The sequence below is a fragment of the Eumetopias jubatus genome, unplaced genomic scaffold (assembly GCF_037043125.1).
Source record: "Eumetopias jubatus isolate StellerSeaLion01/CBP00866 unplaced genomic scaffold, mEumJub1_p1.0 scaffold_10, whole genome shotgun sequence".
NCBI classification, from domain to species: Eukaryota; Metazoa; Chordata; class Mammalia; order Carnivora; family Otariidae; genus Eumetopias; species Eumetopias jubatus.
In genome coordinates, this window is record NW_028274816.1 from 47,900,077 (window position 1) to 47,913,125 (window position 13,049).

At 55.0% G+C, this 13,049-nt stretch overlaps 1 protein-coding gene across 1 annotated transcript; it reads right to left on the minus strand.

Moving 5' to 3' along the window:
• DMKN (dermokine) lies at positions 1-13,049 on the minus strand. Its single transcript, XM_088026931.1, has 21 exons — positions 12,672-13,049; positions 12,195-12,410; positions 12,038-12,094; positions 11,725-11,775; positions 11,510-11,566; positions 10,865-10,921; positions 10,158-10,259; positions 9,885-9,935; positions 8,509-8,556; positions 7,803-7,856; positions 7,157-7,163; positions 6,792-6,835; positions 6,598-6,645; positions 6,348-6,395; positions 3,831-3,887; positions 3,485-3,532; positions 1,777-1,824; positions 1,616-1,657; positions 1,203-1,271; positions 156-179; positions 1-48 (listed from the first exon to the last, which is right to left on the minus strand). The coding sequence occupies exons 1-21, from the start codon at positions 13,047-13,049 to the stop codon at positions 1-3; spliced, it is 1,554 nt and encodes a 517-aa protein (XP_087883057.1).

The following is a 13,049-nucleotide window of genomic DNA, read 5'->3' on the forward strand; positions in this document are numbered from 1 at the left end:
CTACCAGAACTTCACCCACTGCAGCAGGCCAGGGCGCGCCCGGGAAGCCTGCAGGACAGGGAGAACGTCTGAGTGGCCATGGCCCTGGCCCTGCACACCCTCTGGCCCCAGACCCCTTCTCTCAGGAGCCAGATTTTCTCTGCCCCACTACTCACCGAGGAAGAAGGCGTGGCTCCCCCCTGGAAAGAGATCAGAGGAGGTGATGTGGGGCTACAGTGACCTCTGCCATGTCTTCGGGGCCCAGAGGCAGGCTCAGACCCAGATTATCTTGGAAGTCCTTGGGTCTCACTGTGGACATGCAGCCCACGGACTTTCTTTCAAAGCAGATTTATCATCCTAAGTACATTTACCCAAGATGAGCACACACTGGCCAAGTAGAGTGAACAGAAGGTAGACAGGTAGATAGGTGTCCTTCCGCCTGCTAGGTGGATGGGTAAAAACTGGCCATCAACCATTGGCGAGCGGATACCCACGGGCAGCATTAACTGCTTCTTTACCGGCTTCCAGTCAGGAGGTGACTCCTGATCTCTCAGCAGAAAGTCCTGTCCCTGAGGCTAGGGGCTTCCTTGTTCTGAGAGATGGAGGGAAATAGCACCTGTTTTTTCTTCACTAGCATAATTAGTATTTAGCATGTTCATTTACTGAATTTATAAGATTGCTTTCTTTGCAACTGAACGAAACAAGTCGCAGAGTTGTTTTGTTCTGTTTTGTTTCTGTTATCTCCTTTGTGGAACGAAGCATTAATTTCCCCACCAACCACAAGTTTCTGGGCAAGCCTCCCCTAAGTGTTAGTGTGCCCCCCTCTCGCCCTCCCCCCACCCCCACCCCCCACGAAAGTCAGCAGTTAAAGAGGTGGAGAGAACATGGGAAGGCTGCTAGTTTTGCTGTGTGTCATGTGAGTTTTTTTGGAGCTGTATATCACTCTTTGAGAGGATGTTGGTTCCCAGTTTCCTCCAGGGCATGTGACACAGCTGCTGCCCCCTTGTAACCTTTTCTGAGTGGGTGGGTGTGGAGAACATTGAACCTCCCACCCTCCACTTCCAGATGGCTCTCAGGGAGCCCGAGTCTCCCTACACAGGGGGCGAGACATGACTTTCAAAATGAACAGGATTCAGCCTCAGCTAAGCCTGGCCGGGAAAGCCTCCCTCCCTCACCCCCCATGCAGAGACCCCAGTGGGGAAAGAGGGCAGTTGGAGTCTTACCTGAGAGGGGATCTTGGCTGCGTTCTGCCCACCAGAGGGAGTAGGGTACACCTGCTGGTTATAGGTGTTCTGTGGGAAAAAGCCAGGGGGCGGGGGGAGGAGGGTGTTGGTAGAAGAGAAAGGATGAGGGCATTTTGCTGTGGAATAAATATCCTGGCTCCTGGCCTGGGCCAGACCTGTCTCTAAGCCCCCGCCTTCCCTCCACGTGTCATGCATTTTTTTCCATAGAATCTTCCTTCCGCCAGCCAGAGCCCACGGTCTCACCTCACTTACAGTCCCAATCCAAATGGCCCTTCTTCCCCCTTCCCTGGTACCTCTCCCGGCTCCTCGAGTGTTACTCGGGAGATGAAGGCAGGAGACCAAGGAAATGAGTGAGGTTTGATTCAGGTGGTCAGGTGGCAGAGATGTCTTACCTTAGAAGTCACAGCGGCCACCTCTTGCCATCCCGAGCCAGACTGAGAGAACAACAGAATGGGGGTGTGGAGGAAAGCAAATTTCAGATTGGCCGGCCCTGAGAACCAGACCGAGAGGGACCTGGGGCCATCAAAGGCAGTCTGAGGGCAGAGCGACTCACCTGACTGGCACTGCCCGACCTCTTCTGGAGCGAGGACGCATCAGCACCCTGGAAGGGAGAGAGCCGCCGTGAGGGTGTCCTTGTCCAAGGTCCTTAGGGCCCTGCCAGACTCGCGGGGCTCCAGCAGCCTGCTGCCTAGGCTCTGCCCTCCCATAGGAGCACCAGCACCCACGCACCCCACCGCACCCCTCTCCATGGTCCAGGATCAGCACTGCCTCCAGAGAAGGCAGTGAGCCTGGAGGACACTGATGACCCCGATAGATGCAGGACAGATTTCTACACTCAGTTTTGGGGAGCGAGGCACCCCCACCCCCAGCCGTGCATCTGGAGCTTCGGCAGGCCGGCCTGGGACTGAGCAGGAATGGCAAGTGAGCGAGGCCCACACGGCTCCCTTGGGGCAGACACGGCACCTCAGCCCCAACCCACCTTCTGCCGACACCAAACCCTGCTCCCTCCTTAGCCCTATAATTCCTGTTCACAAACACTGTTCCCATAGGGTTCCTGGAAGGATGGCCTGTTATCCTCAGCAAACAGGCAAAGTGAAGTGATTAGATTGGCACTGGGCCGAAGGAGAGAGAGAGAAGGCAGAACTGCAAGAAAGCCCATCAAGCCACGTGAGACACAGCACCGGTGCACGGGCCATCTCCCCCCACCCCCACCCCCAGTCAGGGCAAGTGGAAAATTAGCAGCAGCGGGAGAGTTTAGCTTCTGCGACCACCCCTTCTCCACTTGGAACCCCCACTCCCACCCCCCCCCCACACACACACACACATACACACAGGGTTAGGATGTTCCTCCTAACTCTGACTTAACTCCCATTGAATTTTAGCCCCACTCTTAGCCCTAACACTGAGGTCACAAACTGCTTGACCACAGGCCTCCGGGTATTTTTTTGCTTGGCCTGCATTTTTAAATCAAATCAGTTGTGAACAGTTAAAAATCAGATTTCCATCAGACGACATGGCCACACTGGTTATTCATGAGTGCATGACAACACGCACCTGGAGGGCCCTGACCTCCCCCTTTGCGTGGCCCCACCTGTCCAGCCTCATGTGCCTGGTCCACACAGATGAGTGAGTGGGCAACCTTTGCGTCAGTGCCCAAAGGCCACTGGCCGTGAAGAATTAAGATGTGGCCTTCTGCAGGACCCCTCCTTCCCAGAACCCAGATACTCAGACCTTCTGCACCTGCTCACGCTTAACCGTGGCCTGACCTGCTCCCCTCGTGCCTCCTGTTTCCTTTCAGCCTTCCTCCCTAACACCCCTTTCCCGGTTCTGAGAGTTCACCCCAGCTCCAGGCCCCTCTCTTCCCCATCTCGTGTCCCCTCCCCCTGCTCACCCTGCAGTACCCACCCAGCTGAGGCTCCGCGGGAGCCAGGCCACGCCCAGCAGGACCAGCAGCAGAGCAGAGACAGTGGCTGGCTTCATGTTCCTATGCCTGTGGGGGCCCCAGCCCTGGGCTTCAGCTTTTATCCTAGGGAGGACTGCCCACCCTACTCCTTCTCTAGTGACTCACTGGCTCCTCTCTCCTACCCCACCCCCACTTAGTGTTGCAGAAAGGGAGGAGAGTGGGAAGGGAGGGAGGCGCCCTCTCTCAGCCGGGAAGGTAAGCAACAGGGACTGAATGCAAGCCACTGCCAAGAGCCCAGGTCCCATGTCCCCAGATTTGGACTTCCTGATCCCAAAACGAGAGGTTCTGCCACTCTTACCTCAATAATGGCTTTCCAGTTCAGGAAAGGGGTGTTGTGTTTGAAATCCTAGCGGGAGGAGAAGACATGAGTGGGCCTCAGAGCGGGGAGTGTGGCAACTTGTTGGGAAGTTTCAAGCTCATGTGCAAGAATGGGTTTTGGTGCCTGGGTGTGGTTTGGGGTTAGATGAAGATAAGCATACCAGAGGTTGAGGGTGTTAGCACTTCTGATGGTATTCGGGTGAGATTACCCATCTCAAAAATGAAAAGAGGGCGAATTTTGTGACAGGTGGGCTGGAGCTTGAGGAGGTGGGGAGAGGGACAGATGACCAGATCCCCAGTCCTCTGAAAAGTGAGAGTTCTCCTACCTCCCAGAGTCGGCTGAAGTAGAGCAGGGCGCGTGTGCTGGGGCGCGGGACTTGGCCCTGTAGAGGAAAGGCAGGGTGCAGGTGAGCAGGAAGCCCGGCCCCTTGCTCACCTACACCCCTATTCCTGATACCACCATTGTTCAGCCTTCAGAATGTAATCGTGCCTAAGGTTTGGGGAGAAGCTGGGTGTCTTTTAGAGACACCAGGAAACTGCTTTTTGCTGTGGAATAAATACCCTGGCTCCTGGCAGGGGAAGCAGAGGGAGAGAGATTAGATCTCTGGAGCTGCTAACCAGCCCCCCTTCCCCCCACACACACCACACTCTTCACTCTCCCTGCTTCCCCAGCCTCTGGCAGAACCTCACTGCAGCCAAACCTCGGGACCGGGACCTGCCCCCAGGGCTTCCCGCCTTCTTACCTGCCCTTCCACCCCCAGCCCATTTGCCAAAGCTACGGGGCTGCGGTTGATCCTTCCAAACCCCCCTGGAACAACGATGGAGACATAAGAAAGGAGCAGAGACCGGAAGTGTGGGGCAGCTACGGTTTATTTCAAGGGTAAGGGTTGAGATTAGTGGTGGGGTAGTGGGGTTTTAAGAAGGGGTGGGGGGGGTTCCCATCCATCTGGTAGCTCCTTGTCTGGAGGTCACGGGGTGCGAAAGCTCCTCTGGTCCTGGGCAAAGAAATAAGTTCTAAGAGGGAGCTCAAGGAATAAGAATTCAGGGCCTAATTGGCCAAGTCAGGGATGGATTAGGCCTCTGCTCCTGAAATCTGCAGGGATCATTTTGCCCATGGCTGTCATCCAGCCAAATCCAGATATTCCAGTTTGGGATGGAACACCTCACACTTAGCAAGAACTGTTACATATAGTCTCCCTGTTGTCCCTGCTCACTGGCCCCAGTGCTCAGCTCCCTCCCTGTGAAGACGATGGGCCTTCTGTTCTCCTCTCTGCCCATCTCTGGCCTCCCCCCCCCTTCCTAGATCTGCTCCTGGGGGAGCTGCCCCAAATGGATCCTGCCTAACTGTGAGCGCTCCCTTTACTGCCCCTCCCCCCAGATGTGCAAGAATGTCCACTGCCTTCCTGGCCCCCAGGAAGTATCAGTCTGTGCCTCTGACCCTAAGTTCCTCGTGCTCTGGGGCCTCGTCTACCCCAGCTCCATGGTAAGGAGCCTCGCGCCTACCAGAGACCATTCTCTCTAAAACAGAAACAGTCGGGGCACCTAGGCGGCTCAGTTGGTTAAATGTCTGCCTTCCACTCGGGTCAAGATCTCAGGGTCCTGGGATCGAATCCCGCATGGGCTCCCTGCTCAGCGGGAAGCCTGCTCTCCCTCTGCCTGACGCTCCCCCTGCTTGTGAGTGCTCTCTCTCTGACAAATAAATAAATACAATCTTTAAAATAAAAATAAAGCAGAAACAGTCCATTTGGCTCCTTTAGTTCATCCAAACCTGCACCGCACTGCACTTTTACTCTCCCACCTTCTTCCCCGAGTTGCAGACTTGGCCTTGCCTGAGGGTAGGGCTTTCTCTTCACCTCCCTGTCTACCACCACCTTGTCTCCCCCACAAGTTTTAGAGGGCAGGGAGCCTTGTCTTCCTTCTTTTACGGTAAGGGTCCGAAGCCCAGCTGCTGGGGTGACTGTGCCGGGCAGCAGCCTGTGGCACCTGGAGAGAAGCAGCCGCTAGTCAGCTCTTGTCTGTCAGAGGAGCTTGAGCTGGAGGAAAGAGGGCCCCGCATTGCCTCGTTTTTCAAGAGAAGCCAGAATTCCGAGTGTTTTATAAAACCTCTCAGTTTTTAAACTTTGGCAACTGATTCACAGTGTCTTTAAAATTAAAAAAACAAATGGATCAAACAAAGCACATCAGTGGGCCGTCAATTGCAACTTCTGCCTTTGGTGTTTGTTCGTGCTGTTGGTCTGCCTCTGCTCTAGAGGTGCGTCTGCTATTTAGGTGTCAAATCAGCCTGGCCAGGGGTTCCCCTGAACATGGGAGGGGTGGGGGGGAAGGAGAGAGGGGTTCTGGGCCCCGAGTGCCTCCTAAACTTATGCACACCCAGGGTCCAGAGCGCCTGGCACGCAGCCGGCACCGGGCACACAATCGCTTCTTTTCCCTTCTCTCCCGGCGTCAGTCCTCCTAGGGACCTTGAGCGCCTCCTGACTGTTCAGTCCTGCCCCCTACCCTGCCTCTGCTACCTCTCTGGTTTCCTGAGGACTAGGCCTCCTCACTCTCCCCTTAACCTTCCAGGTCTCGTTGGAGAAACTGAGGTTCACGCCTGCTCAGTCTGCACACTGAGACATGAAAGAGGCCCATTCCTTCCTCATCCTGGACTCCCAGCTGTTTCCAAACCACCCCCTCTTCTCAGCTCTGCCTCCTTCCTCTTTTTGTCCTTTTTTTAAGCACTGGACAAAACGCCCTTCCAGCGCCACCATCGTTTTCCCCAGCTCCCCACTCGGGGGGTTAGCAGTTAGCTTTCTTCTGCTTCCCTCTCCCACAGAGAGCGAATGGTACGGCCTTCCAGCCCTTACCTTGTTTATGGCATCCCAGTTAATGAAACCCAGCTTGGATTTAAAATTCTGCAGAGATTAAAAAAAAAAAAAAAAGATGGAAAATGGCAAATTGAGTTGTAATGTAATGTTGGCTCGGGGCCTCCGGGCAAGAGGTCAGGGGCCATCACTGATGTTCGGTCCTTCTGGAAAGAGGACTTCAGCCTAAAGGGCAGAGGGCCAGAGCTTTGCTTTTCCAAAGAGTGAGCAGAGAGATCTTGCATGAACTCACCTTCCAGAAAGTGTCAAAGTTGAAGAGCCCAGGAGACGTCTGAGAGTTCTAAGGAACCGAAGAGAAAGGGGATGAGAGTAGGAACTCACCCTGTGAGCGAAAGGCAGGGGCAGAAGCTCTGGGGGTCAGGAGGGGAGGCAGGGATTGCTTGACACCATGGTCCCGGCCAAAGGTGGGGTAATGCCTCCAATCACCAAGGTATTGATCCCACTGAGAGTGTCACCTCTTCCGCCGGACCCTTTGCCACTGGGTAGGAAGGGGGGACTACTGTCCAAGCCCTGTGCCTCCTGTCATGCATGCCACCTATCAGCCTGCTCCTGGCCCACCATCTCTGCCTTTGCTCAAGCTCTGTGTACTCTGTGTAAAGCTACCTCCTCTCCTTTTTCACACAGCGGCTAGGAAATCCCACCTTCTTGGAATGATTTGCCACCTTCTTGGAATGATTTGCCACTTATTCCTAGAATAACCCTGCCCAGTCCCTTGAATCATATTCCTATTCTGCCTCCCCCAGAGCCTGTCCCCAAAATGCTGCTGGGAGCTAATGTGTACTCAGCCCCACCATGCACCTAGCACAGTGCCTTATCCGGCCACATTTCCTGTGTCTCCACAGGAGACATCTCCACTTGACAGATGAGGGAAGCAAACTCAGAGCTGTCCAGCAGCGTGCCTCACGATCTGTCTCCTTGTCAGACTCCAGTGTCCAGATCCTGAGCCACCTTGCTCTGGTTATGGTGCAGAAAGCTCTGCAGTAACTGTGGGGTTAAGCAAGGTAGGTTTTGCCGTTCCCATTTTACCCAAGAGGAGGCCCAGGCTCAGGTCAACTGCCCTGCCTGAAGATGCACAGATGACAGGTAGGACAGCTGTCCTCTGAACCCCCATCTTCTAACTCAGAGGTCACTGCTTTCCCCTTCTCAACACTTCTTAAGTATGGTTTCCAAAAATAGCCCCTTGACCATTCTCCTGTTACTTTTGGCTATGTTTCCCCTCGCAGTGATAATACACAGTGCGGATCACAGTTTGAAGAAGGGAGAGAATGGATGAACCAAGGAGACAGGGATTCCAGACCCCTGTCTGGTCTCCTGGTGGTCACTCACCACAGAGAGCAGCTTGCAAGAAGATACTGAGGTTTCTGTTTCTTTTCCCCGTCCCTTAGCCTTCTGTCCCCACGCTCTACCACCCCTTCTCCTAAAGCCATCCCTGCTCACCTGATAATTGTCTTCGGGGCCCCCAACCAGGCGACTGCCCTCTTTGCTTATTTCCTGCGGAGAGAGAAAATGGAGAAGAGTCGCTGAGGAAGCAGGTAACATGCAGGATGAGAGGGTAGGCAAGCAGGATGTGGGCCAGGGACTCCTGAATCAGGGGACTGACGCACGAACATAGCAGAAGATTTCCCAGAGCCCCAAGAGAGGCTCTTCTCCCTGGAAAATCTTCTTTCAACTTCCTGTGGATTGGGTTATTGCTCACTTACAATACTTATTGGCGACATAACCATCTCCTTATATTCACTTCTGCAAACTGCCCAAAATCCAACAGGAAGGGCCTTTGCCACAAAAGTATCTGAATTGTCCCCTGATTTTGAGGCAGAAGCCAGCCAGCCTGTTGGACTGAACTGATTCAGACTGCGGGACACAGTCTGGGCAGATGTGTTGAATTGGTCAGAAAGGGGATGCTGGCTAGAGAATCAGCAGGAGACTAAGTGGCACAGAAGTCACCTGGTTCCTCTCCTCCTAAGTTAGAGGGAGGTGCCTCTTGAGTCCCACTTTCCCGGGACTGAGATGAATTCCCCGAGGTAAGATCAAGACCAGCCTGCGGTGCGGGACTATCTGCACTGTTAGCATTGCTACTGCAAAGTTGACCTCCATCCCATCTCCCGCCACCAGTCTCTACCCTCAAGGCCGGTCATCTCCTTACCCTGATGTCACCATAGCTGCCGGAGCCTCCCTGTCCTTCTCCAGAGCCCTGAGGGATGAGACAGTGCAACAGAGATCATTGTTTTAGATCTTAGGTCCATCCCTACACCTTTATGTACTGATTTAAGACAGTTCCTCTAAAAATCCTCATGGAATTCTCTTTTGGAACTGGTCAAAATAATCTTGGAATTCATCTGGAAGAATAAGTGTTTAAGAATAGGTGAGAAAACACTTCGAAAAGACAGGCAACAAAGGAGGACTTGTACTGGCAGATATTAAGGTACCATAAAGAAAGCAGCGTCACAGAACAGATGAGTCAGTTTAACCAAATAGAACTCCCAGAAGCTTTCCCAAAATATGAAGGTATTTACAAGTGACATCGTACATCAGTGGTGTAAATAATTCAATGTGTGTGGCTGGGAACACCAGTTAAATATCTGGGGGGGGTGCAGGGGGCACTTAGTTATACCTTGCTGGTCCCCCCTTCTGTTTTTATCCGGTTTTCCCTTCGAGAGCACATAGCTCTGATCCAAAGTGTGGGGCAAGTCTAGCCGAACTGAGGAATGGGACTAGATTGTATACAGCAAAGTAAAGCCCAGATAGATTAAAGAGTTAAATAGAAAAAATGAAAGTATAGATGTATTAGTAGTTCCAGAAGAAAATTGAGGCCCTTTTCTTTTCAAGAGCAGAAACCGTAGAAGAAGAGACTGGTATATTTGACTACCTATTTAAGACTTTGATACACAAAACACTAGAAAAGAGTTACAAGCTGGGAGCTTTCCTAACACCTGTCTACCCACAGAGGTTAGTATCCTTAATATCCAAGGAGCCTAATATTCAGGGAGCCTTCTCCCCATCGGCTGCGCTCACACCAGCGGACATCGGCCTTGCCCGAACCTGGGAGAAACCAAAATCTCAGCCCCACCCCAGGCCTGCTGACTCAGAAGCTGCATTTTCACAAGACCTCTAGGTGATTCGTGGGGACCTTAGCATAACACGTCCTCTTGTCAGTGCTGCAGGTGCTGACAGGAAGCCCAGATTTCCAGAATGACTAGGAGGGAAGGGTACCCATTCCAAACCCAGTTTCCAAATGCTATTAAAGAGGTCACGGTATTCTGTTCACCGGCCAGGTAGGTGTAGGTCGTTTGAAGTGATTATGTTTCTAAAAAGGACTGGTTTCTATGTAATTTTTCACAGCCCCATCCACGGTATAAAGTGAGGCACATCACATAAGGATTTGCAATTATTACTTTGGAGATTGTTAATATTTGTAGGAGTATGCGTTTGGTTTCTTCCCCACAGACGGGGCTGGGATGGAGGTTAGCCTTAGGAGTGGCGCCAAGCAGGAGTGGGCACAATCCCAAGTTTGGCTCTCACCTGACCCCCAGATCCTCCGGATATGCGGACTTCATTCCCTGGGCTGTCACACTGTGAGAGAGACGGAGACGGTTTTCCCTCTGTTGCCACCGAGACACCAATCCCAGCCCCCACACTGCTAGCCTGCAGCCGCCCCACCTCAGCCCATTCTCAGCTCTGGCCGGTGCTCTCCCAGCTCCCCCATCATCCGAGGGGCCGTAGCACCCCTTCTTTCCCCTCCCCTTCAGGGAAAGGAGGCCGATCTGTGCAGGTGTGCCCTCAGCGGACACTCACCCCGGGTTTATTTCCGCCGCCACTTCCACCGCCATTTCCGCCTCCACTGCTACCGGAGGAAGAGCCACCATTGCTACCCCAGGAAGAGCCGGTATTGTGTCCCTAGGAGGGGAAGCAAGAGTCCACACAGCAACTTTTTTTCTTATTATTAAAGATTTTGTTCATTTATTTAACGGGGAGAGAGCACAAGTAGGCAGAGAGGCAGGCAGAGGGAGAGGGAGAAGCAGGCTCTCCGCCGAGCAGGGAGCCAGACATGGGACTCGATCCCAGGACCTCGGGATCATGACCTGAGCCGAAGGCAGCCGCTTAACCGACTGAGCCACCCAGGCGCCCCTCCACACAGCGTCTTAGAGGGACTCAGCGGGAACCAGATAGTTGCCAGGGTGTTATGATTTGTTTACTCCCTTCTGCCCAACCTCCATCTCTTCCCATCTTGAGCCAGCCGGCCCCTGAGGCAGTAATTCGGAGCACAAGGGACAGGTGTGGCCAAGTGTATTTGGAAATGTGGGACAGTTTGGGGATTCTGAGCTGCTGTCCTCTCCCCCCCCCCCCCATCACCTGCCTGAAGTGAAAAGGCCTCTGGAGCCTAACGTCTTAGAGCCTTGACGGTGGTACCTAGGGGCTCATTCGGTCCGCCCCCTGCCTCTCCTCACCCCTCCCTCTCCTGGAACCTAGAAAGAGCAAGAAGGGACCCGGAGAGGCCTTACCTGGGAGCCTGAATAGCCGCTTTGATCAAAATTCCTAGAATTTTCTAAGGGACGGTCCTAGATTGGGAGGGAAAGCAGGTAGTATGAGGAACAGTAAATTAAAGCAGCTTATGTGACCTGGCTCGTTCTCGTTACTTCCCTCTTCTTGCCGCAGACGTTTCCCAGGATACCCAAGGAAGCCAACTGTGCTCCCGCTTTGTGGGGCCCCCTCTGTGGGAGAGCCACGCTCTGTGGCTGCCCGGCCATGGTCTCCTCCTAGACCCCTCATGTGCCCTGTATTTATCGGCGTCACCTACACCACAGTGCCGTACGTGTCCTGGTCTCTGCGTGTGTGCAACACGCTTGCCCCCGTTCTCTTGGGAGCTTCCCAGGCCGATGCCCGGTTTCCTGTGTCCACCTGTCTTCTCCCCTCTGCCAGCGCCCTCTCTAGTCAGATCTGCCCCGCGGCCGCGGGAATCAGCCAGGAGGCAGAGCGTCCCCACCCGCGCGCAGCTGAGCAGAAGGGAGCCAAGCGGGCGGGCGCAGGCCAGGCACCTGTGCAGGGGCGTCACCCGGCTGTGTCAGGAACCCTGCCTGGCAGGGCCGGGCAGGTGGGGGGCAGGAGCTTAGGAGCCCCAGGATGGCGAGCAGAGGAGCAGAACTCACCCGGCTGGGCCCGTAACTGCTGCCACCACCACCGCTGGCACCTCCGCCGCTGCCTCCCTAAGGGGCAGGAAGAGACCAGAGTGAGAACATCAGGAGTGTTGGCTTCCCTCCCTCGCCTCCCTCTCTGGCTCCAGCATATTTCCTGTGCGCAGTGGAGGGAGCCGGCATTCTGTCGACTCCCTGCGCAAAATGCCTCTGATGGCCTGTCCCCTTACCCCTGAGCTGCTGGAGCTTCCGCCTGAGCCGGATGGCGGGGGGTTGGTGCACTGCGGAGGAAAGTTTCCAGGGATGGGTGAGTTTCCAGACTTGGGTCAAAGCCATCGCCACAGGCCAGGCTCTCCTGCTTCCTGTGGCTTGGCCTTCTTTCCCCACGTGCCCGTGCCCCTTCCCTCCCCTCTTCCTGACCCATCTCTTCCCTGTCAGTCTGCCTTGTACCTCAACCCCCATCCTTCTTTCTTTCCTGTTCGTCTCTCCTACTTTCTGTCACATGCACCTGGACACCCTCTTCTCCCTGACTCTTCCCCTTACCTCTGTGTGTGAGTTGCTGCCTCTCATGGAGCCGTAACCGGGTTGGACCACAGTCCCCTGCAGAGAGGGGTACGGACAGAAAGATGAGGGAGGTGTGGAGAGCGTGGGCTTGAAGGGCAGGAGGTTGTAAGCCTCGGGGCTGAGGTGGTTGCTGTACCTGAGCGTTGGTGCCCGAGCTGAAAGACCCTCCATTGCTTCCTTGGCCCCATGGGCCTCCCTGAGAGTGGGCTCCAAAGCTTCCATCTGAACCTCGGGGGTATCCCTGGCCCCAGGGAGTCCCTGGCCCTCCAGGATTGCCCTGGCTGTGGCCTCCAGAGCCACCCTGGGAGCCAAAGATGCCATGGCCTCCAGATGGAGGCTGGCCGTTGGTTCCCTGCAAGAGCAACACCCCTGCACTGAGTGTGTGTGCCTTATCCCCTCTCTGATGGGGGGGGGGGCAGCACAGCAGGACATAGGCAGAGGCAGGTAGAGGGAGACCCCAGCGTGGTAGAAGAAGGATGCATCATCACGTGGAGGGAAGCCACCCCAGATAGCCACAAATAAGAGACCCAGTCATCCTTCCAACTGATTCCCAAGATTCTCAACCCAACTGCCCACAGCGTCCCGTTTCCACACCCAGCTGCCAGCTACTCACCCGAGCACCGCTGCTGCCAGGCATCCCCTGCCAGGAGCTGTGGACAGCATCCCCTCCATGTCGAATGATGTTTTCAACCTGCCTGCCAGCCTCACCCGCAGTGTTTCCAAGGGCATGGGCTGCTTCCCCCATGCTGTGGCCCATGACCTCCCTGGTTGCGGAGCTGGCTGCCCCTCCAGCCCCTTGGCCAACAGCCTCTTCGACTCCGTGGCTAATGGCCTCTCCCACCCCCTTTCCAATGGCCTCTCCCACCCCCTGTCCCACGGCCTTCCCAGCACCTGCTCCAGCACTCTCCCCTCCTCTCGGCAGTGGGCCAGCCCCCCCACTGCCCAGGCACAGGGCCAGCAGGAGGCAGGCCAGGGAGCCCTGTGACTTCAT

What these genes read in the sequence shown, in the direction of transcription:
- DMKN (XM_088026931.1), bottom strand. Translation starts at nt 13,049, where the DNA reads ATGAAGTCACAGGGCTCCCTGGCCTGCCTCCTGCTGGCCCTGTGCCTG. An exon ending in GCAGCTATGGTGACATCAGG is followed by an intron (nt 7,857 to 8,508) that starts GTAAGGAGATGA and finishes CTCTCTCCGCAG; the next exon opens with GAAATAAGCAAAGAGGGCAG. An exon ending in ACTGGAAAGCCATTATTGAG is followed by an intron (nt 1,825 to 3,484) that starts GTAAGAGTGGCA and finishes TCTCCCTTCCAG; the next exon opens with GGTGCTGATGCGTCCTCGCT.